This window comes from Macaca fascicularis, chromosome 4 (genome assembly GCF_037993035.2).
Source record: "Macaca fascicularis isolate 582-1 chromosome 4, T2T-MFA8v1.1".
In the NCBI taxonomy this organism is placed as follows: domain Eukaryota; kingdom Metazoa; phylum Chordata; class Mammalia; order Primates; family Cercopithecidae; genus Macaca; species Macaca fascicularis.
The window spans coordinates 95,003,155-95,030,029 of NC_088378.1; the positions used below are offsets into that span (position 1 = coordinate 95,003,155).

The 26,875-nt window shown below is 38.0% G+C and overlaps 1 protein-coding gene across 3 annotated transcripts in view; it reads right to left on the bottom strand.

Annotated features, from left to right (window-relative positions):
* Positions 1-26,875, bottom strand: part of BCKDHB (branched chain keto acid dehydrogenase E1 subunit beta) — a 244,674-nt gene that overhangs the window by 206,049 nt on the left and 11,750 nt on the right. For all 3 annotated transcript variants that reach the window (XM_065543803.1, XM_065543802.1, XM_005552488.4), the window contains exons 2-3: positions 17,148-17,225; positions 15,550-15,618 (exon numbers count right to left, since the gene is read on the bottom strand). In XM_065543803.1, coding sequence (XP_065399875.1) covers positions 15,550-15,618; positions 17,148-17,211 — 133 coding nt within the window. In that variant the 5' untranslated portion in view covers positions 17,212-17,225. The remainder of the gene's footprint in view (positions 1-15,549; positions 15,619-17,147; positions 17,226-26,875) is intronic.

Here is a 26,875-nt window from a genome sequence, read left to right on the forward strand (position 1 = left end):
GTGGTTCTCAGACCTGCAGCAGCTGCTGCTTCGGGAAACTTCTTAGCAGTAAAGATTGTTGGGCCCCACCTCAGACCTACTAAATCAGAAATCTTGAGGGTGAAATCCAGCATTCTATGATCTAAGAAGCATTCCACGGGCCTCTGATGCACACTGAAGGTCACAACCCCTGGACTCAGCTATCACCTCACCCCTGTCTCCCTGCTTTTAGTCTCAGCTTCTCTATGCTGTGGCCAGAGTTATGTTTTAAAGTACAATTTAATCACTCCACTTACCACCTTCTGTGATAGTCTTCAAAATGTATGAACCTCTTTTAAACATAAAAAGTTAATAGACATCAAAGGATAAATTATTTGTATTCTAATGCAACTTGAATTTGTACAAACATACAATAATTTTATAAAAATAGCAGTAACTCCTTGTATTTATTGAGCACATACATCACTACTATTTTCTTCAAAGAGAACACAAAATCAATACAATGAACAACATTAATTAGCAATCAGTTTCTTCAAACTTAATCACAATGTCAGGTTTAATCACAGAAAGATGAGGACTCAGGCCTGGTTTCTGTTGTGAAACTTGGGGAAGTTATTTTACCTCTTTGTACATTAGTTTCTGTATCTGCAAAGTGGGATAAGAACAGAACTAACTTTACAGGATTGTGAGAATTAGGTGAGTTAATATACATAAAGTTCTAAGAACAGTGCTGGGCACGTAAAAAGCACTCTAAGAGTTTGCTCCTACTATTATCACCATCAACATCATTATCAATATTATGTTAATGTAGCAAATATGTGTGTAGGTAAGCATAGTACCAACTGCTAATTGTCCCCCAATATTTATTCTCCCCTTCTCCTGCAGTAACAGAACCTCAGAGCTTTAGCTAAGCACATGTCCACACAGAACAAAGACTACATTTCCCAGCCTTCCTTCCCTCTAGATGTATTTTATTAATACATTCTCCTTGGAGAATGAACCTCCAGATTCTTCCAGGTGGTAGAGGGAAGCTAGAGATCTGAGGGGCTCCTGAAAAAATTTTCAACCAATTCTCCCTGTTCTAAAGCCCCACTCCATTCATCCCTATTCCCAGAAATATTTGATGTTGCCAATTCCTAAGCCTTTGGGCAATTCATTAATGTAAACCAGGCTGGGTCTTGGCTGCCCCACTGCCCACTCCAGATTCTGTTTTTTCAAGCCTCCTAAGCCCTTTACCTTCCAGCTTCCAGCATTTTCTTCAGCTTGTTTCCAGTCCCATTCTCCCCATCCCTGCGGATTTAGGCCTTTACAAAAGAAGATCCCTTGATATTTTAGTGGGGTTTTGGGAGGAACAAAAGTAGATGCCTATGTTCAATTGTTTCTTTTTCCAGAAGTCTCAGCTGCCATTTTCTATGAAAACTCTCAATGCACAATTTAATTCTGCCATTTAAATTCTAGCATAAATAAAAGAAACAAAGTGACTAGGCATTATTTTTATCATTTTATATTGTTATTTCATTCTTACGCTGTTATTTTACTTCCATGTAATTTTGCTTTGGCCTGTGTATACTGTGATTTCCTTAAAGGCAGGGACCACATCTTTAAAATTTTAGTACCTTCAGAGCAGTAGTCCTCAGACTTGGCTACACATTTGAAACACCTACGGACCTTTTAAAACTCCAAAACCCTGGCCACATTCCAAACCAGTAACTCCTAATCTCTGGGGTGAGACTGGCATGTCAGTACTGCAGCATATGGGCAAGGGAGGGAAGCAGTGCTGTGAAGCAAACAGCGTTGTAGCTGTCTGAAACCCATTTCAAATATTTTTTCCACATATATACACACACACACACACACATACACATCCTAGGAAGGTAGATATCTTCCTAGGATGGCATCTCCAACAAGCTCTTAGAGTTAATAAATTGGTCTCTGTAACCAGGAAAATAACCCAAGCGATCCCAGGGCATACTAAAGAAGTGCCTTAGCCTAGACAAAGCCTGGTGGTGTTTATTACACTTTAACAGTAACTACCTACTTACTGTACCCACTGGTCAATGTGGTAATGGTATCAGTCAACACCAGCCTTTCTCTACAGAGCATATTTCAGCCCACTACTGTCTTGTAATCTCTTCACAACTTGTGAACAGTTGGTCCAGCAATCACATCACATGTGTGAGTGGAACTAAGGCTATTTTAAATGGCCAGCTTCCAGTTCTGCAGAAACTATAAAACTGACCCAACCAAATAAAACTGATAGAGTTGCCAGGCAGCAGAAGCTCCAAAATATCTATGTAAGAGGAGCTTAGAGAACCATTCTAGTTGGAAACAAAAGCCAGTGGGCTTGTGTTAAACTTACATGTTCACAGCAAGCCTATTGTTTTTACTTAGATTTGATGTATGCATGAGGTGGTTTGGGGGAAAGTCCCCTCAAGCACTCCTGATACCACAATGTTAGCAAAGGCAAGGACCACTGATTCATATGTTACTGCACCATCGACACAGGCTTTTGTGTGTATGCTCCAGAGGCTGGACAACAGTCCACTCATGGCTGTGCACAATAAAGAGGAGGACAGGCAAGGCAAGACTCTGCCCAACTAATTGCTAAAGCCTCCACAAGAGGGATTCACAAGAGAAAGATAGAGTCCATGTGTTCTTGAAGGGAGAAAACACATCAAATGCTAACAGTTGGATCAAATCCCTTAGCAGTTCGACAGAAATTAGAAACCAAAACAGACACAAATAATAGCAGAAGGGGATCTACAAAAATAAAACTGAACAAGAAAATCCTAATACATTACGTAACTACGCACAACTCTCAGAAAGAACGCTGCCTATTCTCTGATCCTGTACTTCCCTGGAACATGGAGATATTCCAGGGAAAATGAAAGGTGGGATGGAAATAACAACAGCAGTGGCACTACACTGCTACAAGAAAATTTAAACAGTGAAAGACCGTGCAGTAACTTGGCTGTTGTTCCCTTAGTAAAACGAATACTGTGCAGCTTAGTATCACTCAGACTGGTAAAATTGGGAACAAATTTTACTGAAATTTTACTTTACTAAAATACTTAAATGTAATGGGAGTTTAAGCTGGTTCATGAACAACCTTCTACTTCAGGCTTTAAGAAAGAAAGAGGGTGAGCTAGAAATGAGGGCAAATTAAGTTAATCCGGCCAGAAATGAATGAAGGGAATGCTTCACTGAGACTATTTGGCTCAAATTCTGCTTACAAGTGTCTAAGAGAAATCAGAAGACGCTGGGCAGGTTGGAAGTTCCCAACAGATCCAGGTTCCCCTCCCGATTCACCCTCAGCAAATTGCAGGATTAATTCAATCATTACAGAGAACATAACTAGTGCATTATATGTATGTCAAGATATCAAACTTTCTCTTTTCATATAGAGAGTTATGCATTGTAATCAGAGTTGTAACTTTCTTTGACATATTATATACTATAAAAGATAAAGAGTTCTTGGACAGAAGCTTTGCAGAATCTCTATTTGACAAAAGAAAAAGTGCCTTCTTCATGCAAATGTCTGAGTTGCCTGACTGGACTTATGAATTTGTTGAGAACACGATAAGTTTTCCTTTTCAGATCCATCCTATCAGTGCTTAATTTAGATCTGAATAAATCTAGTGGGCTTATACCATTTAATATGCTGTATTTCTGCCTTTGAATACAGAATTAAGATGTTCCCTGAAGTGATTTCAAGTTTCCTTTTGAGTTTTGAGGAACCTCCACTTTTTTAAAGAAGGAAGTGCTCAAATTCATTGTCTATAGGATATTGATTAAGGATGTACTACTAGGTTTGTGTGTTTCCTTCTGGCTTAGAAACAAGTTTCTTTGTTTCGGCTAGACTCCAAGCTGGCAAAGACCGGAAAAGAGAAAAGATGGGTTAAATGAACACCCTGCCCAGAAACTGAGAAGAAATTCCTTATTACTAAAGATACTAGAGTTTCCAAGAGCCAGTATTACAGAATAAGAATCCTTTGACTAATTTATGATTGGCTAGATGCCACCACTTCTGGCTGGTGGCCAGAGGATCTAGAGGGGAGGGATGGCAGGATGCCACAAGAGAAGGTCAAGCATTTCATTGCTAAAGCTGCCTTTGGGTGTAGCTGCTCACCAGGAAACTGAAAACTTTTTGTCCAACAAGCTTCACAAGTGACTTCTTAGCACATGACATTGCCAATCTTTACCTAACTGATCCTTCATCAACTCTGCCAATCAAAGCAACCAAGAAATCTCATCTATGTTAAATGGGAACAGAAAACAAAGCACGGTGCTCTAATCCTCTATGACTTTTGCATAGGCAGTCTCACTCAACAAATATCTGGCAAATGACATTAATACTGTCCTCCACGTAGAGCTGTTTTTATTGGCTCCTCCTAGTCTGACTGGAAAATAATTTTTCCTAGTGAACTTTATTATTATGTGACTTTATAACTGCATTAAGGCGATAACAGTGGATTTCCAAGACAGAATTAGAGGCACACAATGTATTGCTGTGTAATAACCTACACATTTAGATTCAAACTTCCTGAGACAGTTAAGTGACTTCAGGTAAGTGACAATATCAACTCAATGTCTGAGCACAGTGTCAACGTGAAGCTGCCATATAGCTGCTATGATTATCATGCATGCAACTCCTAGAAAGAGGAGCAGTTGAAATTTAATAGACTTTGTGATCTGTTTTAAGATGAACAAAACAGGATGGGAGAATACAAGCATCCCCAGATACTGACCAATCTGAACTCCTCCATAAAATTGTTATGCTGATCCTTTTTCAGCCTTGATAATTTTAGGAATCTAAATTGTCTGTATTTATTGATACTCTTCACTGGATTTTTTTTTAACTTTGAGAAATTTGGTAGAAATGTTACACTGATAATCTCCCAGACTTCTGAGAAATTGAAATCAAGGAATACGCGGCACCGTTTGAAAGAGAAAAAAAATTTTTCCTAACTGGACTGATCTAAGCTACTCTAAGAATCTCCAAAATAGCAGTGGCAGCAGGCCCATTTTTAATTCCTTCACCGCATGTGGTTTTTCTTTAAAAAAGAGAAAAATGACTCTGACAAAAGATAAATAAACTTTAAATAGTCTTAAAGTTAGGTCAAGGAAACACAAAAGCAAAATTTTTTTCAACACTCCTCCTCCCCCAACACAGCCAATATTGTAGCATGGTAATCAAAAGCATGAAGAATAGAGAGATTCAGGGTAAGCACTACTACATTTTTCCAATTTGTAAAAATCTCAAACTTTGTATTATTTTTACGTTTTTATTCCTATTCCTGTGTCCCAAAGGGACTCCTATGGCCTTCTAAAAGGTATTATAAGATCTGAAAGAAAAGTGCTAAATATATAGTTCTAGTACTTAATAGTTCTATGTTCTAATCTACCTTTATGTATGTGTTAGCTCTACACAGGAATGGCAGGAAGTTACACATTACCTGACATTCAACCTGAGCAATAATAGGTAGACAGTATTTATAACTCATCTTAGGATTAACAGAATTCATCTTTTTAGTGGATAACATATTATGTTAAACTCTTAACATTTCAATATATATTTGTATTTTATTTGATTTTATAATCTAATATTTATTACTCATTAAAATAAATTTCAACTATGTACATAGATTTCCCCATGATCTATGGTTGAAATGGGAAGTTTAAAACAAAAAGAAAAGCCTTGTAATCCAAAAATTATAACTGAATCAGAAAATAAGCAATTCCAAATACACAAGAAAAGAAAATTCACTGGCTTCAATGTGCAAAAATTAGAAAGTGAGCTGTCAAAAATAAAACAATTTAAATATCTAGGGTGTACTAATTCAAGAAATTCTAAATACTGAAAGGAAAAAAATGTCTAGGTTCATCCCCCTGTTAAAGGTATCAGTCTAGAAGAAAATTTTTAGAAGACTAAGAATCAGGTTTGGGAAGCTAATTTAGCAACATCTTCCATATTACGTAGATGTGTGGCTTGAGGATGTGGATGTCATATTTGACAATGACAATATAAAACAAAGATCTTTTACTTTTCTAATACATACTGTTCTTAATAAAATATACATGGTCTCATTTTCTAATTCTTGTGAAGCTTAAAAGATACATGAATCAATTTTATACTTTCTGACAATAATTACCTATAATCCCATTTTTCCTTGTTCACCTTAATCCAAGCGTATCTTCCAAGCCCCTGTTGGTGCTCACATTTGAACTTTTTTAAAAGCATGCCATTTAAATGGCATGCCAGATTGAGAAAAACTGGCTTAAGGTCATTACATTCTGACTGATGCTTAAAATGTCAAAGAGAACACCTGTTGGCAGCTCTAACATTTATTGTTTAATCAATTAAGTTGAAAACAATGGTTAGAGCAGTAGTTCCAACCCCAGAATAACCTAATGCACTCAGAAAATCTCATTCACAAGAGAATCACAAAAATATTTTTCAAACTTTTTAATATAGGTTTCTGATCACTAGCTTCTTATTTCTTGAATAATCAAAACCCACAAGCCTTGTTTAATTAGAATTCCTTATTTTTATGTTTTTACATAAATTAGCTGCTTATTTATAAATGAGGGAAAAATATATAGTACAAAAAGCCTTGAACCGGGTTTTAGGAAGCGTGAGCTCTAGACCACTTGCCACTGAGCAACTCCACCTCTCCGAATTTCAGTGTCCACATTACATGGAAATAGATCAGAGCTTCTCAGCCTGTCTGCACTATTTCTTTTAGAGTCTGGGTCTCCTCCTATCACCCAGGCTAGAATGCAGTGGTACGATCACAGCTCATTGCAGCCTCAAACTCCTGGGCTCTCCTGCTTCAGCCTCCGAAGCAGTTGGACTATAGCTGTGTGCCACCCTGCTCAGTTTTTTTTTTTTTAATTTTTTTGTAAGGGTGGTGGTCATCTTGCTATGTTGCCCAGTCTGGTCTCAAATTCTTGGCCTCAAGCAATCCTCCCACCTTGGCCTCCCAAAGCACTAGGATTATAACTGTAAGCCATCATGCCCAGCCAGCTTCAACAGTATTGACATTTCGGTTCAGACAGTTATTTGGTGGGGCTGCCCTGTGCATGTTTAGCAGCATTCTAGGTCTCCATGCACCAGATGGTACCCCCCAAGGTATGACAACCAAAAATACCTCTAGACATTGCCAAAATCACCAGCAGTTGAAAACCACTAGACTAGATATACCCTCCATTTCTCCCCAGTTTTGATATCCTACAAAAAATATTAAATATCTTATTTTCTTAAATGTTATTTGTTAAGCCACTGGTCAACAGGCCAACAGTGAGAATTGCTTGAGGCAGGAGATTGCTTGAGCCCAAGAGTTCAAGGCTGCAGTGAAGTGTGATTGTACCACCGCACTCCAGTCTAGGCAACAGAGCAAGACCCTGACTCTTAAACAAATAAATAGAGAAATAAATGAATAGTGCTGACAGACTGAGAAATTCTTATATAGTCTATATCCACGTCATATAGAACCAAAGTTCTGACAGGTCAGTGTTATAAATTAGAGAAATTAAAATACAGTGACCATTTGTACCCATTCTAATTTTAGTAGTGGCTAAAATCTTTATTTGGAAAATCACAAAAGGTCATCAAAGCAATAAATAAGAAAAACTAAAGTAAATGAAGTATGCATCAATATTTCCATTCCATTTTTTATATTAATTCATTCAGCTGGATTTTTAAAATGAGATAAAAAGAAAGGCATATTGCATATATCATATGGAAATTCTAATTTTTTGAGGAATTAACATACTGTTTTCCACTGTGGCTGTATCACTTTACATTCCCACCAGCAATGCACAAAGATTCCAATTTCATCCTTAGCAACACTTGTTCCTTCCTGTTTTCTTAAGCCATCCTAATGAGTATGAAGTGATATTCCACTGTGGTACTGACTTGCATTTCCTAATAATTAGTGATGTTGAGCATCTTTTCATTGGTAATTTATATATTGGCAATTTATATATAAATTACCAATTTGGGAGAAATGTCTGTGCAAGTCCTTTGCTTATTTTTTAATTGATTTTTTTTTTGTAGAGTTTTAGAAGTTCTCTATATATTATGGATATTAATCTCTTATCTGATACATGATTTGCAAGTATTTTCTCCCATTCTGTGAACTGCCATTTTACCCTGTCAATAGTGTCCTTCAAAGTACATGTTTTTAATTTTGATGCAGTCCAATTTATCTATTTTTATTGTTGCCTATACCTTTAGAGTCATATTTAAAAAGTCATTATCAAATCCAATTTCATGAAGCTTTTCCCCTGTATTTTCTTCTAAGAGTTTTACAGTTTTACATTTAAGTCTTTGATCCATTTTAAGTTAATTTTTGTACATGGTGTTAAATGAAGTTCCAAATTCATTCTTCTGCACGTGAATATCCAGTTTTCCCAGCATCATTTGTTGAAAAGACTATCCTTTCCCCTGTTGAATGGTATTGGCATCATTGTCAAAAATTAATGACCAGATATTCAAGGGTTTATTTCTGGATTCTCTATTCTATTCCATTCGTCAATGTTTGTCTTTTTGTCATTGTCACACTGTTTTGATAACTATAGCTTTGCAGTAAGCTTTGAAAAAAGGAACTGTAGTCCTCCAACTTTGTTCTTCTGAATTAAAAAAGCAGTGACTACCAAATATTTGCACATCAGTATTTATAGCAGTCTTAGGACACAATAGGCAAAAGGCAGAAGCAACCCAAATATCCATCAACAAATGAATGGATAAACAAAATGTGGTATATGCATACAACAAAATATTATGCAGCCTAAAGGAAGGAAACTTTGACACATGCTGAAACATGGATAAACCTTGAGGACATTATTACAAATGAAATAAGGCAGTTACAAAAGGACAAATACTATACGATTCCACTCACATAAGGTGCTTACAGTAGTCAAATCATAGAGATAGAAAGTAGAATGGGTTCTTGCCAGGGACTGTTAGAGAGAAAATGAGGAGTTATTGTTTGATGGTTATAGTGTTTCAGTTTTGTAAGATGAAAAAAGTTCTGGTGATGGATGGTGGGAATAATTACACCACAACGTGAATGTACTTAATAACACTGAACTGTAAAAATGGTTAAAACGGTAAATGTTATGTATATTTGACCACAGATTTTTAGAAATAAATTTAATGTTTGTGAAAAAAGCACTGTGGGGAAAAAAAGGCGTATTAAACATGTTCATCTAGTTCTGCCAACATGTGCACCTTTGGAAAACAAAAGAACTTTGTAATATCAAGAGCAGTTTAAAGCTACTAACATTCCTTTAAAAATATTATTAATAAATATATTAGAAAACCAGATTCACACCAACTTATTAATACCTGTTTTCATTCCAAATTCCTCAGTCGGACATCTCATAGTCTATATCTAGTATTCAATCTGCTTATATGTCATAAATATATATACTTCAATAGGGGAAATAAATCATGTACATATTCAATTTCCCTAAGGAATTTTCATGAATTTTATCCTGTTTTTTTCTTCAATAAAATTAGTTTCAACAACCCAGAGACCAAACCCCCATCTCACAGACTGCCATTCTACAATGGAACTCTGACACTAAATCCAAGAGTATGAGTATCACCCAAGTAATCCTTTCTTTGCAACAAGAACATATAATGGAAGGTCACTTTTTCTGTTAAAGACATTAATTTCATAATTCACAAAAAATATATAAGAGCAAAGATTTTTGCTTACAACCCCTAAATTTAAAACTTATGCTGGAAAAGCAGCCAGGTGCAGTGGCTCACACCTGTAATCCCAGCCCTTTGGGAGGCCAAGGCAGGCGGATCACTTGAGGTCAGGAGGTCGAGACCAGCCTGGCCAACATGGGGAAACCCCATCTCTACTAAAAATACAAAAATTAGCCAGGCATAGTGGTGTATGCCTGTTATCCCAGCTACTCAAGAGGCTGAGGCAGGAGAATCACTTGAACCCGGGGGATAGAAGTTGCAGTGAGCTGAGATCTTGTCATTGCACTCCAGTCTGGGTGACAGAGTGAGACTCCAACTCAAATAAATAAATAAATTAATTAATTAATTAATTAATTTAATTTAACTAAACTTATGCTGGAAAAGGGACATCTTAAGAAAAAATTAAATGTCTAAGGTACCCCATGGTTCCAAAATGCTACAACAACTATATTCAAAAAAACCTCTAAATGTAAAGGGAATCAAAGCATGAAAAAACTGTGTTCCTCTTTTTAAAAAACAAAACCATAAAGATACCTAAATGTATGCACTGGAAGAATCCCGGAGGACCACCTGGTCCTTTCCCTTCAATTTACTGATGAGGATACTGAGGTCCAAAGTCAACTCCCAAATATTAGTATATTACAGACAAAAACTTGCCTTCACCGAATGCCTGTCCTAGTTTTCCAACCTGACTTCAGTGTATTAAAGTATCTGGTTATACAATTTCAGTGATGTTTACATAAGAAAACAAGTAAGTGGTTATACTAGTTTTCCCAAGCTGCTATGACAGGCCACACTTGTGGTGTAAAGGAATGGATACAGTAATGGAAAAACATCAAGTCCCATGAAAAGGCAGATGTTTAGGCCTGTAGACTAATTCAAGAGGTTCTCAGCTATTCCTGTCCTCACCTAAATTTCCTCCAATAAGTGGGCCAAATATACACTAAGAACCACAACCAGGCAATAGTTCTATCAGTATAGAATAATGTTACAAACATACCTTAAACCTGACACACCAAAATCTTATTTTAATAACACACACGCACACATACACTCTTTCTCTTTCTCTTTCTCTCTCTCTCTCTCTCTCAGAGAATGACAATAAGTGTGAATTTTGTATGTGCCATGAGGAATCTGTCTCATTACTTATTTGAATGAAAGCATGTGTGACACCAGGCACACCTGTAATCCCAGCACTTTGGGAGGCCAAGGCAGGCAGATCACCTGAGGTCAGGAGTTCGAGACCAGTCAAGCCAACATGGTGAAACCCTGTCTCTACTAAAAATACAAAAATTAGCCAGGTGTGGTGGTGGGCACCTGTAGTCCCAGCTACTTGGGAGGCTGGGGCAAGAGAATCACTTGAACCTGGGAAGCAGAGGTTACAGTGAGCCATGATCGCATTACTGCACTCCAGCCTGGGTGATAGATCAAGACTCCGTCTTAAAAGAAAAAGAAAGAAAGCATGTGTAGCATTCAACATAAAATCACACATACCCTACAAATCAACTACCTTTAACTGCCCTCTCCCATTCCCTGCTTCCCGAGAGGTCCAGCTGTTGCTCCTAATCAATACCTCTCATTATGTACAGTGGTTAAAGCTGCCATTGGGAATGCAATGTTGATGAGGACATACTATTTTATTTCTTTTAATTTTCAAAGCACTCATACTATTTTGTTCTATCAAAGGACAAGGAAGAGAAGCAGTTTAGTGGTGGTAAATCCACACTCATCTGGATCGTCTGGAATACAAAATGCTCTGCGTCTCTCTTCCTTTCCTTATAGCATTGCCTCTAATTATGCAATTCCTTCTTTGTCATATCAAATAGTATTCAGCTTTACAACATATGTCAGTAACCCACAGTCCTTCAAATTCCGCCTTCTGATGGAATACAAAATGCTTTGCAGCAGTTCAAGTGCTGGCACGATGCCAACAGGGATGTTCTCATTTCAAAGTGTAGGCTGCCACCTACTGGCTGGGATCTTTTCTCACTCAACATTCAGCTCTCCCCAGAAAGAGAACTGATCTGGCACAGGGGTTTTATTTGCTACGTCATTTAATGCAGTGTGACTTGACTGTTATATTGAACTATATCAACATAATCTTTTAGTTATTTTAAATACAAATTATCTTTAAAAGATCCTAAGCAGACAGTTACGCTTCTGTATAGTTAAAAATTCCTGCCCTATACTCAAAAGGGCAGAGAATTTTTTTAAGTATGTTACTTTTTAAATATGCAAGAAAAATGTATTTTAATGTATTTCTCTTCACCCTTCCCTTTATTCTTCACTTCTGAAAACAGAAGCTCACTTACTCTCATTAGAGAGTATCAGTGACTTAATTTCTCATCTTGATCAACATCCTCAACCTGAAATTAAAGTGTAACTTCACTGCCCTAAAACTATTGTAAAAATTCACAGCAGCTGCTGACAACAAAGCTAAAAGAGTTACTTAGCCATTAGTTAGCTCAGGCTCCTGCCATGACAGGAAAGATAAATTTGCCCTCTAAGAGCACTGGACTTTTTCAAGTTAAGAGTTAGTTTCTCCCCATTTTAACCTATTTTTTAAGGAAAATAAAATGAGACCTAAATAATTAATGTGAGAGAGGGAAATCCCCTTCCTGAGACAGTGAGAGCAAAGGGTAAATTCACTCAACAGCATGTACTTCATTAATGTCTGATACAATATTAGGTCCCAGGGATCCATTCTGTGGAACAGCTTAAAGATCTGCTGCCTTTAACAACTTTCTGGTGTGGAGTTATGGATTACAGTACAACTTTCAAGATGTAAGAGGTGCAGTGTGAATCGTGATAAAGAACTGTCTGAGTCTGCTTGGAGGGTCTGGAAGAGCTTCACAGGGGAACCTTCTGAAGAAGAAATAGGAGTCTACCAGGTAATCAGACAAGGGAGAGAGACCCAGATAGCAAGTGCAAAGGAAGAAAGAAGAAAAACAACAGGGGGCTTAGGAGAAACAACCAGTAACTCAACATTAATTTTAACAAAAATTTTAACAAGCTCAAGTTCCTAGGTCTATAGAGTAAAAAGTAAAAAAATAGATAAAATAAATAAAATTAAAAGCAGATGAGGTCAGGTAGCTATGTAGGTAGTTCTCAGAGTCTTTGGTGGCCGGACGCACTGGCTCATGCTTGTAATCCCAGTACTTAGGGAGGCCAAGACAGGTGGATCACAAGGTCAGGAGTTTGAGACCAGCCTGACCAACACAGTGAAACTCCATCTCTACTAAAAATACAAAAATTAGCAGGGCATGGCAGCACGCAGCTGTAGTCCCAGCTACTCGGGAGGCTGAGGCAGGAGAATCATTTGAACCCAGGAGGCAGAGGTTGCAGTGAGCCGAGGTCGCACCACTGCACTCCAGCCTGGGTGATAAAGCAAGACTCCATCTCAAAAATTTAAAAAATTTAAAATTTTTTTAAAAAGTATTTTGTATGTCCTGCTAAGAAATATGCATGTTAAAATGATCACAGTGGCAACAAGATAGGGAACGGACTGGAGGGAGGGTAAGACTAACAGAGTGGTGATTACTAAGAAAAGAAATAAAACTTTGCAGGCGGAGAAAAATTAAAGATCTGAAGTACCAGGGCAGTAAGAATGGAAAGGATGGGCCAGATTAGATACAATTGTACAACTTGACTGGATGTGGGGAACTAGAAAGAAGGAAGACATTTAGAATTTCCCCAGTGTCTGGCTTAGGTACTAAATGGATGGTGATATATTCACCAAAATAGGAAATGCACTAGGAGGCATACATTTGCTGGGTGGGTGTAGCAACCTTAGGTGTGGAAATGCTGAATTTGAAGTGACTGTCGAACACTGAGGTGAAGATGCGCAGCAGAAACTGAATACACAGATCTGAAGCTCAGAACAGAAGTCTGAACTAGAGATAGAAATTCAGGAGTCACCAGTGTATGAGCCGCAGATGGCATGGATAAAATGCCCCAGACAGAAAGGGTAAGCAGAGTGCCATGGATGAGAACCTGGGCAGACAGCCAACAGAGGACTCAACAGCCTACACAAGTCCCTAAATGGATTTTTTTTTTTTGGGAGGAATAAATAAAGCAGTACATGTAATACACTCAGAACAGTACCTGACGCAGTGAGTGCTGAATAAATCTTAGCTATTCAGAAAGCACATGGCATGCTACTACACTGAGTCAGACAAGATGGAATCGTGAGGTCTAGACACTGCTCCACAGCATAGCTATACTGGATATAGAACAGACTCAGTTACAGAAGTATAATTCTGTGTTTGAAATATTAGTTAATATACACAAACATATTCAAAAACAGTCTAGAAGTACATATACCAAGATATGTACAGTGGTTACCTCCAAGTTACCTCTGAAAACAGCAATTTTTATTTTCTTTATGCTTTTCTGTATTTACCAAATTTTCTACAATGTATATGAATTACTTTTGAAATCAAATGTGTAAAGATTTTTAACTGCTTATTAAAGATCTAAAAGTTTGTAGCAGGAGTCTCAATGATCAGGAAAAATAATCTTTTGCCCAACTACCTCAAGCTCTAAGCAGGTATTAGAAGTAGGAGAAAGCAGAGGGACTGGACCCAGAAACTTAACCTGCTATAAATGGAAGAGAAAAGACTAAGCTGGAAGTTCCCAATAAGTGAGATGGAACATGTATGGGTTCTTGGATTTAAGTATAACATAACCTCAGAAACAGTGGAACAGAAAAAGAGATAACTAAAAAAAAAAATTGTAAAGACCCTCACTCCTCTTGCCCTGTATGAACACACCACCAACATAGAGCAATGCCAAAGGAAAGAAGAGGGAGTTACCAGCTCCTCCCAGCCCTCACGTGAACTGCTTGGCTGAATTCTAAATCAGACAAGACTAAGAGAAAAAATGAAACGTCAAAAGGACTTCAAAGGTATCCCTAACAATAGGAGGTCAAAACACATTCCTTACACAGCGAGTCAGAAGAGTGGGAATTCAAAGATGGACCAAAATACATTCTTATGATTTTAACTGAGTCAAATGAAATTAATAAAAGCAATGGGCAGAAATCAATCACATGCCAATTAAAAGACATCAGCTGGGATAAAACACATAAGAAGGATAATGTGATGGTTCATTATATGTCAACTTGACCAGGCTATGGCACCCAGTTATTAATATTTGGTCAAACACAGGTGTAGAAGTAGTTGTGAAGGTACTTTTTAGATGTGATTAGTATTTAAATCAGTAGATTTTGAATAAAGCAGATTACCTTTTACAATGTGACTAGGCTTCATAAAGTCAATACAAGGCCTTAAGAGAAAAGATTGCAGGTTCCCAAGCAAAAAGAAATTCAGCCTCAAGACTAAAACAGAAACCCTGCCTGAGTTTCAGGTCAGCCAGTTTGCCCTGTGGATTTGCCAGCCCCACAATCACATGAGCCAGTTCCTTAAAAAGTAAACCCCCCTCCTCTCCCTCTCTCTCTCTCTTCCCGAAAAGATAAAATTTGCATTAATAAAGACCCAACAGGCAGAATCTTGAACTGGAAGCAACGGAATTGAAACTGGCTAAGGCAGGTAGCAATAAAACACCAAAGGTTCTTGGACAGAAGAATGACACAATAAGCAATACATTTAATGACAATTATTTTGGAATCAATTACAGTGTATGTGTAATATGAACTAGATCAGAGGGATATTAGAAGACATTTGAGGAAATATAGGCCAAAGGATTCTGCGGGTGGCGTTGGAAATGAAAAGGAATTCATCTATACAATGAGGATATGACAAAAAATTTAGTAGGCATGTTTTGTATTTTTAAGATATTTTAGTAAAAGTTCTGTCAGAATACTATGTATATAGGTATTTACTTACCATATTTGTCTCGCAAGCCAACAGTGCATCTAAAGACTCCACCAAAGGCAACATCTTCACCAAATATTACTGGAAAACAGTATTTAAATAATACATTTTATTTAATAATTCCTAAATAATACTAACCATGAGAAATAAGTAATTTAAATGTTTACATTTTAATCACAAAACAGAAATGGACCATAGATCTATATCAAGGTTTCTCAACTTCTACATTACTGACATTTTAGACTAGATGATTCTTTTGTTGTGAGGGCCTGTCCTGTGCACTGTAGATATATAGTAGCATCCCTGGTCTCTACCCACTGGATGACAGTTACTATACACACACACACACACACACACACACACACAGTTGAGACAACAGAAAGTGTCTTGGCTTACATTGCTTACATTGTTAAATGTAAAGAGAGTTGTGGGAGTGGGGACTAAGATTACCCCCGTTGAGAAAGAATCACTGATCTAGAATCTCATTTGTTTTATCCATGAAGAAAATGAGACCAGAGAAGTAGTCTGACTGGCCAAGTCAGAAAGCTAGGGGCAGAACTATGACTCATGCTCTAGATTTCCAGGCCTGTGGTTTTTCCTGAGACACAGTATACAGTAAGTCAGCCATCAGAAGAGCATTCCAAGCTAAGGCAACAGTCACAAATAGGAAAGGGATTTAGACTGTGTGAAGTAGAAAGGAGGCAAGCATGACGGACACAGTGAGCAAGGCAAAGAATGGTGTAGGTGGAAATTGGCAGGAGTTTTAAAATAGAGGGTATTCATAGAGCTGAATGCTAGTCTCATAAATGCACCTAACCAGTTTTTTCGAGCAAAAGAAAAAAACTCACCATTCTCTATGAATTTACTCATCTAGTTCAATCATTATCAAGTAGCATTCAAAACAAATCAAGATCTAATTATCCTTTAGTCCAGCTCTCACTTTTCCATAAAAAATAATGTTTTTCATTTAACCTTAAAACTACAGATTCTCAGGTGGAAGCCCAAGGTATATTAAACATATATGCACACACACATATATAAACTGTATATATAGATATATGTTAATATGTGTATGTAATACATATATGAAGTAAAGCCAATCAAATGTGAAAACATATAGTGGAAAAACAATTGGTTTTGTATCAATAATTTAATAAGATGAAGATTAAGATACTTATATAATTATATATAAATATTACAATTATTTCCCAAAAATATTACAAGTTGAACGACAATGTAACCCAAAGGGAAGCATAAAATCAAGTCTTCATTTTATAAATAAATAGTTGAATGAAAAGGTATTTTGTTTTTTTCTGTATGCCAGAGAAACAGGAGTACACAGTAGGTTTTAATCCAGAAGTCATTAATATAATATCAGGACCACACATACTGTAAGAGAAAGCTGACTAGATGTTAAATATACATGAGAACTAACTGGTAATAAGTGGACTAACTGCAATTTGATTATTTAGCCCTAATCATTTGAATAGGCCTTTGAAAATTTCACGTAGATACAATGTTAACCACTGAGCTCCACATAAATATTTTAAGCAAATCTTCAATTCTGGAATTAACAAAGCTACTACAATTCAGGCACAAATCAGGGTTACCTGCAGTAGGATCTTTGGCCAATGAGTTATCCAAGGCACTTGTTACTGACTGGAAAAGATTCATTTTCTGAGTTTGCCCTGTGAAAATCAAAAAAAAAAAAACCATTTCATACATTGTAAAATATGTAAAAACAACCAGTTTCTTAACAGTTAATTACAACTTGACTAAAATCAAGGTACAAAGAAAGGTATTATGCAAATTGCTGAATTATTTACAATAATACTATAAGATACAAAAGCAATACAGACCTGTAAAAGTTTGTTAATGGGGAAAATTTTACCCATATTAAACAATTTTTTGTAAAAGTATAAAAAAGGAAGAAGGAATATAGCCAAGTGACTAAATATGATAGACAATAAGACCTATGGAAAGTCAGAAAAGGAGACCAAAGTGAGTGGTCTGGGAAGAAGCACAGACAGGTGTTACGAACCTAAGCCATCAGGAATATGCATGACCAGTAGCATGTGTTAAATACGTCAACAGCAAATGGTCATGGACCATAAAACAATAAGGAAGGCTAAAGATAAACTTTAGTGCCCAGAACTGCTGGGGTTTGGAAAATATCATAATCTTATGCCTAACCACATCATATTTAGTCCTTCTTCTTGTCTTATTACTTAAATAGAATATCTGCATGCCAGTGTCCATCCCCTAAATGTATTTTTGGGAAGAATAAAGAAAGCAGTACATGTAATACACCCAGAACAGTACCTGATGTAGTTAGTGCTGAGTAAATATTAGCTATTCATTGTTAGATTCTGGACTCTGTCTGTGTCTTTCCATCTTCACCTTAGTACTCTTCTGAATGGTATACAAAAGTTTCATTTGATAAACCTCTAAATGTTGGAATTCAGAAGCATCATGACATTGGAGCTTTGATTCAAGCCTAGGTGCCGCCCAGTGCCCACAGTCATCCCAAAACTTTAAGTCAACTCCTCTGCAGAAGTACAATTCAGAGCACAGAAAGATTTCAGCCTAAATCTCTGATCCAGAGGCCCACTCTTCATCCTAGTGTCTGATCTACATGCTGGTGGTCGCCTTAACACACAGCATGCTAATAACAAGTCTTTTTGAAACCTGTTGCTTACCCTGATCACTGCCCACCTAACCTCCATGCTATTCATTAGCCTAGTGTGTCTCAACAGTCAAGATCTAATTCCCAGTGTGGGTCACAACAGCTACTGCTGTTGCCTTCAACTGTCTGACCATGGGACATTGGTCACTTGTCCTTTTCCTAGAGACCCATTTTCTTCCCTAGCCCGGCACTGCTCCACAGCAAGTTCTGACATATGACATCTTTCCTCCTTCCGTTATCCACCAATACCCCAGTCTTCTGATGTTCTCCCTACTCTGGTATCTAACGTCTCTCTGATCATTTCAACAGTACTGAATGCCCAGGCTTCAGGTCTTGGCAATCCCCAGTCAGATACGTCCTCTGTCCTCTGTGCCCACAATCAGAGCCTGTTTCTACTCTTATACTTGGTGGAGATAATAGGAATGTATTCAAAAATTATTTTATATCACCTATGGCAAAAGATATACAATCATACTACATGTCCATGATTACTTAAAAATTTATTTTTCTTCAGGCTAGGGCTATATCACTTAATAGATACAGGCATACCTTGTCTTATTGTGCTTCATTTTATTTTGCCCTACAGATACTGCAATTTTTACAAATGGAAACTTCGTAGCAAACCTGTATCAAGCAAGTCTATCAGCATCAGAATCACATTTTGGTAATTCTCACAATATTTCAAACTTTGTCATTACTATTACATGTGTTATCATGATCTGTGATCAGTGATCTTTGAGGTTACTAATGTAATTATCTTGAGGTGCCACAGCCTTCTGACATTCTGCCATGGCACCCCAAGACAATTACATTAGTAATCTCAATAAATGTTGTGTGTGTTCTCACTGATCCACTGACCAGTCATTCCCCCTTTCTCTCTCCCTTTCTTCAGGCTTCCCTATTCCTTGAGACACAATAATATGAAAATTAGGCCAATTAATATTCCTACAGTGACCTCTAAGTTTTCAAGTGAAAGGAGGAGCTGCATATCTCTCACTTTAAATCCTAAGTTAGAGATGACTAAGATAAGTACGGAAGGCATTCTGAAAGTCCAGCAAATCTGAAAGCTAGGCTTCTTGCACTAAATAGCTTAAAAGTTCTTGAAGAAAATTTAAAGTGTTATTCCAGTGAGCACACAAATGATAAGAAAGCAAAATAGTCTTATTGCTAATATGAAGAAAATTTTAGTGGTCTGAATAGAAAATCAAATCAGACACAACATTCCCTTAAGTCAAAGCCTAATACAGAGCAAGTCCCTAACTCTTTTCAATTCTATGAAAGCTGATAGAGGTGAGGAAGCTGCAGAAGAAAAATCTAAAGCTAGCAGAGCTTGGTTCATGAGATTTAAGAAGAGAAGCCGTCTCAGTACATACAATGGCAAAGTGAAGCATAAAGTGCTGATGGAAAAGCTGCAGTAAGTTATCCAGAAGATCCCACTAAAATCACTGATGAAGATGGCTATACTAAACAAAAGAGTTTTCAATGGAGACAAAACAGCTTCTATTGGAAGATGCTATCTTGGATTTTCATAGCTAAAGAGGAGAAGTCAATGCCTGGCTTCAAAGGACAGGTGGACTCTTTTGTGAGGGGGCTAATGTAGCTGGTGATCTGAAGTTGAAGCCAATGTTCATTTATCATTCTGAAAGTCCTAGCACCCTTGAGAATTAGGCTAAATCCACTCTGCCTGTTCCCTTTCAATGAAACAACAAACCCTGAATGATAGCACATCTATTTATATCAGGGTTTCCTGAATATTTTAAGCCCACTGTTGAAACCCACTGCTCAGGAAGAAAAGATTCCTTTCAAAATATTACTGCTCATTGACAATGCGCCTGGTCACCCAAGAACTCTGATGGAGATGTATAAGATTAACGTTGCTTTCCACAGATCAAAAGAGACAAAGAAGGCCATTATATAATGGTAAAGGCATCAATTCAACAAGAAGAGCTAACTATCTTAAATATATGCACCCAATACAAGAGCACCCAGATTCATAAAGCAAGTCCTTAGAGACCTACAAAGAGACTTAGACTCCTACACAATAATAATGGGAGACTTTAACACTCCACTGTCAATCTTAGATCAATGAGACAGAAGGTTAACAAGGATATCCAGGACCTGAACTCGGCTCTGCACCGAGCAGACCTAATAGACATCTACAGAACTCTCCACCCCAACTCAACAGAATATATAGTCTTCTCAGCCCCACATCACACTTATTCTAAAATTAACCACATAACTGGAAGTAAAGCACTTTTTAACAAATGTAAAAGAACAGAAATCACAACAAACTCTCTCTCAAACCACAGTGCAATCAAATTAGAGCTCAGGATTAAGAAATTCACTCAAAACCGTACAACTACATGGAAACTGAACAACTTGCTCCTGAATGACTACTGGGTAAATAAGGAAAAGAAGGCCAGGCGCAGTGGCTCACGCCTGTAATCCCAGCACTTTGGGAGGCCGAGGCAGGAGGATCACCTGAGGTCGGGAGTTCGAGACCAACCTGGTCAACATGGTGAAACCCCTTCTCTACTAAAAATACAAAAATTAGCCGGGCATGGTGGCAGGTGCCTGTAATCCCAGCTACTTGGGAGGCTGAGGCAGGAGAATCGCTTGAACCCAGGAGGCAGAGATTGCAGTGAGCCGAGATCGCACCACTGCACTCCAGCCTGGGGGACAAGAGTGAGACTTCATCTCAAAAATAAATAAATAAATAAATAGGGAAAAGAAGGCAGAAAGAAGTTCTTTGAAACCAATGAGAACAAAGACACAATGTACCACAATCTCTGGGACACATTTAAAGTGGTGTGTAGAGGGAAATGTATAGCACTAAATGCCCACAAGAGAAAGCATGAAAGATCTAAAATTTACACCTAACATCACAAATAAAAGAACTAGAGAAGCAAGAGCAAACACATTCAAAAGCTAGCAGAAGGCAAGAAATAACTAAGATCAGAGGAGAACTGAAGAAGATAGAGACACACAAAACCCTTCAAAAAAATCAGTGAATCCAAGAGCTGGTTTTTTGAAACGATCAACAAAATTGATAGACCACTAGCAAGACTAATAAAGAAGAAAAGAGAGAAGAATCAAATAGACACAATAAAAAATGATAAAGGGGATATCACCATTGATCCCACAGAAATACAAACTACCATCAGAGAATACTATAAACACCTCCATGCACATAAACTAGAAAATCTAAAATAAATGGATAAATTCCTGGACATGTACACCCTCCCAAGACTAAACCAGGAAGAAGTTTAATCTTTGAATAGACCAATAACAGGCTCTGAAATTGAGGCAATAATTTATAGCCTACCAACCAAAAAAAGTCCCGGACCAGACGGATTCACAGCCAAATTCTATCAGAGATACAAAGAAGAGCTGGTACCATTCCTTCCTCTTGAGGGAAGTCAGGGACCCTGAGCAGAGGGTCCAGCTGAAGTCACGGCAGAGGAACATAAATTTTGAAAATTTCATGGGCATTTAACAGTTCCCAAATAATACTTTCATAATTTCTTATGCCTGTTTTACTTTAATCTCTTAATCCTGTTATCTTCGTAAGCTTAGGATGTATGTCACCTCAGGACCACTGTGATAATTGTGTTAACTGTACTAACTGATTGTAAAACATGTGTGTTTGAACAATATGAAATAGTGCACCTTGAAAAATAACAGAATAACAGTGATTTTTAGGGAACAAGGGAAGACAACCATAAGGTCTAACTGCCTGTGGGGTCGGGCAAAAAGAGCCATATTTCTCTTCTTGCAGAGAGCCTATGGACATGTTAGTAGGAGAGATATTGCTAAATTCTTTTCCTAGCAAGGAATATTAATATCAATAACCTGGGAAAGGAATGCATTCTTGGGGGGAGGTCTATAAATGGCAGCTCTGGAAGTGTCTGTCTGATGCAGTTGAGATAAGAATTGAGATATGCCCTGGTCTCCTGCAGTACCCTCAGGCTTATTAGAGTGGGGAAAACTCCGCCCTGGCAAATTTGTGGTCAGACCGGTTCTCTGCTCTCAAACCCTGTTTTCTGTTGTATAACATGTTTATCAAGAAAATATGTGCACAGTTAAACACAGTTCCTTATCAGTAGTTCTGTTTTGCCTTTTGTCCTGTTCCCTCAGAGCCATGCGATCATTGTTCTGCTTTTTGCCCTTTGAAGCATGTAATCTTTGTACCAACTCCCTGTTTTACACCTCCTCCCCTTTTGAAACCCTTAATAAAAAACTTGCTGGTTTGAGCCTCAGGTGGGCATCACGGTCCAACTGATATGGGGGTTATGTGATGTCACCCCTGGCGGCCCAGCTGTAAAATTCCTCTCTTTGTACTCTTTCTCTTTATTTCTCAGCCAGTCAACACTTATGGAAAATAGAAAGAACCTACTTTGAAATATTGGGGGCGGGTTCCCCCAATACCTTCTGGAACTATTCCAATCAATAGAAAAAGAAGGAATCCTCCCTAATTCATTTTATGAGGCTAACATCATCCTGATACCAAAGCCTGGCAGAGACACAACAAAAAAAGAGAATTTTAGACCAATATCCCTCATGAACATCGATGCAAAAATCCTCAGTAAAATACTGGCAAACCAAATCCAGCAGCACATCAAAAAGCTTATCCACCATGATCAAGTTGGCTTCATCCCTGGGATGCAAGGCTGGTTCAACATATGCAAATCAATAAATGTAATCCATCACATACACAGAACTAATGACAGAAACCACATGATTATCTCAATAGATGCAGAAAAGGCCTTCGACAAAATTCAACAGCCCTTCATGCTAAACACTCTCAATAAACTAGGTATCGATGGAACGTATCTCAAAATAATAAGAGCTATTTATGACAAACCCACAGTCAGTATCATACTGAATGGGAAAAAAAACTGGAAGCATTCTCTTTGAAAACTGGCACAAGACAAGGATGCCCTCTCTCACCACTACTCTTCCAACATAGTGTTGGAAGTTCTGGCTAGGGCAATCAGGCAAGAGAAAGAAATAAAGGGTATTCAATTAGGAAATGAGGAAGTCAAATTGTCCCTGTTTGCAGATGGCATGATTGTATATTTAGAAAACCTCATCGTCTCAGCCCAAAAGCTCCTTAAGCTGATAAGCAACTTCAGCAAAGTCTCAGGATACAAAATAAATGTGCAAAAATCACAAGCATTCCTCTACACCAATAAGAGACAAACAGAGAGCCAAATCATGAGTGAACTCCCATTCACAATTGCTACAAAGAGAATAAAATACCTAGGAATCCAACTTACAAGGGATGTAAAGGACCTCTTCAAGGAGAACTACAAAACACTGCTCAACGAAATAAAAGAGGACACAAACAAATGGAAGAATATTCCATGCTCATTGATAGGAAGAATCAATTATCATGAAAATGGCCATACTGCCCAAGGTAACTTACAGATTCAGTGCCATCCCTATCAAGCTACCAATGACTTTCTTCACAGAATTGGAAAAAACTACTTTAAAGTTCATATAGAACAAAAAAGAACTCACATAGCCAAGATAACCCTAAACAAAAAGAACAAAGCTAAAGCTATCATGCTACATGACTTCAAACTATACTATAAGGCTACAGTAACGAAAACAGCATGGTACTGGTACCAAAACAGAGATTATAAACCAATGGAACAGAACAGAGCCCTCAGAAATAACACCACACATCTACAACCATCTGATCTTTGATAAACCTGACAAAAACAAGAAATGGGGAAAGGATTCCCTATTTAATAAATGGTGCAGGGAAAACTAGCTGGCCAGGTGTGGAAAGCTGAAACTGGATCCCTTCCTTACACCTTGTACAAAAATTAACTCAAGACGGATTAAAGACTTAAATGTTAGACTTAAAATCATAAAAACCCTAGAAGAAAACCTAGGCAATACCATTCAGGACATAGGTATCGGCAAGGACTTCATGACTAAAACATCAAAAGCAATGGCAACAAAAGCCAAAATAGACAAATGGGATCTACTTAAACTGAAGAGCTTCTTCATGGCAAAAGAAACTACCATCAGAGAGAACAGGCAACCTACAGAATGGGAGAAAATTTTTGCAATTTACCTATCTGACAAAGGGCTAATATCCAGAATCTACGAAGAACTCGAACAAATTTACAAGAAAAAAACAACCCCATCAAAACTTGGGCAAAGAATATGAACAGACATTTATCAAAAGAAGACATCTGTGCAGCCAACAGAGACATGAAAAAATGCTCATCATCACTGGTCATCAGAGAAATGCAAATCAAAACCACAATGAGATACCATCTCACGCCAGTTAGAATGGTGATCATTAAAAAGTCAGGAAACAACAGATGCTGGAGAGGAAGAGGAGAAATAGGAACACTTTTACACTGTTGGCGTGAGTGTAAATTGGTGCAACCATTGTGGAAGACAGTGTGGAAATTCCTTAAGGATCTAGAACTAGAATTACCATTTGACCCATCAATCACATTACTGGGTATATATCCAAAGAATTATAAATCATGCTACTATAAAGACGCATGCACACATACATTTACTGTGGCACTATTCACAACAGCAAAGACTTGGAACCAACCCAAATGTCTATCAATGATAGACTGGATTAAGAAAATGTGGCACAGATATACCATGGAATACTATGCAGCCATGAAAAAGGATGCATTCATGTCCTTTGCAGGGGACATGGATGAAGCTGGAAACCATCATTCTCAGCAAACGCTCACAAGGACAGAAAACCAAACACTGCATTTTCTCACTCATAAGTGGGAACTGAACAGTGAGATCACTTGGACACAGGGTGGGGAACATCACACACCAGGGCCTGTCGGGGATTGGGGGCCTGGGGCAGGAATAGTATTAGGAGAAATACCTAATGTAAATGATGAGTCGATGGGTGCAGCAAACCAACATGGCACATACCTATGTATCAAACCTGCACATTGTGCACAGGTACCCCAAAACTTAAAGTATAATTTTTAAAAATTGGAAAAAAAAGATTAACATTGTTTTCAAGCCTGCTAATATATCAATTCTGTGGCTCACAGATCAAGGAGTCATTTCTACTTTCAAATCTCATTATTTAAGAAATACATTTTGTAAGGCTATATCTGCCATAAACAATGACTCCTCTGATGTTCTGGGCAAGTAAACTGAAAATCTTCTGGGAAGGACTGACTATTCTAGATGCCATTTAAAATGTTCACGGTTCATCAAATTTCAAAATGTCAACATTGGCCAGGCGTGGTGGCTCACACTTGAAATCCCAGCACTTTGTGAGGCCAAGCAGGGGCGGATCACTTGAGACCAGAAGTTCGAGACCAGCCTGGCCAACATAGTGAAACCCCATCCTCTACCAAAAATATAAAAAATTAGCCCAGTGTGGTGGTGCACACCTGTAATCCCAGTTACTCAGGAGGCTGAGGCACAAGAATCGCTTGAACCCAGGAGGTGGAGGTTGCAGTGAGCCAAGATTATGCCACTGCACTCCAGCCTGGGTAATAGAGTGAGACTCTGTCTCAAAAAATAGTAAAAACTAAGTCAACATTTATAGGAGCTTGAAATAAATTGATTCCAATTCTCATGGATTACTTCATTCATTCATTCATTCATTTTATTTTATTTTATTTATTTATTTTTTCTTTTGCAACCTCCACCTCCCAGGTTCAACCAATTATCATGCCACTGCCACCCCAGGGATTACAGACTGCTAATTTTTTTGTATGTTTTGTAGAGCCCAATTCTCGCCATGTTGCCCAGACTGGTCTCAAATTCCTGAGCTCAGATTATCTGCCAGCCTTGGCCTCCCAAAGTGGTAGGATTACAGGCATAAGCCACCATGCCCAGCCTCATGGATGACTTTGAGGGATTCAAAACTTCAGAGGAGAATGTAATTGCAGACATGGTAGAAATGGCAAGAGAACTAGAAGTACAGCCTGAAGATGTGACTGAATTGCTACAGTCTCACGATAAAACTTTAATGGAAAGGCCGGGCGTGGTGGCTCACGCCTGTAATCCCAGCACTTTGGGAGGCCGAGGTGGGCGGATCACAAGGTCAGGAGATGGAGACCATGGTGAAACCCCGTCTCTACTAAAAATAGAAAAAATTAGCCGGGCGCAGGGGCGGGCGCCTGTAGTCCCAGCTACTCGGGAGGCTGAGGCAGGAGAATGGCGTGAACCCGGGAGGCGGAGCTTGCAGTGAGACGAGATTGCGCCACTGCACTCCAGCCTGGGCGACAGAGCGAGACTCCGTCTCAAAAAAAAAAAAAAAAAAAAAAAAAAAACTTTAATGGATGAGGAGTTGCTCTTTACGGATGCAACCTGAAGAACTCAAAGAAAGTGGAGTCTTGAGATGGAATCTATTACTTTCTATGAATTCAAAAAAAGTGGATCCTTGAGATGAAATCTATTACTGATGAAGATGCCATGAACGCTGTTGAAATGACAACAAAGGACTTCGAATATTACATAAATTTAGCTGATAAAGAAGTGGCAGGGTTTGGGAGAATTGATTTCAATTCTGAAAAAAGTTCTACTGTGGTAAAATGCTATCAAACAGCATCACATGTTACAGAGAAATCTGCCATGAAAGGAAGATTCTATCAATGCAGCAAACTTCATTGTTGTCTTTTTTTTTTTTTAATT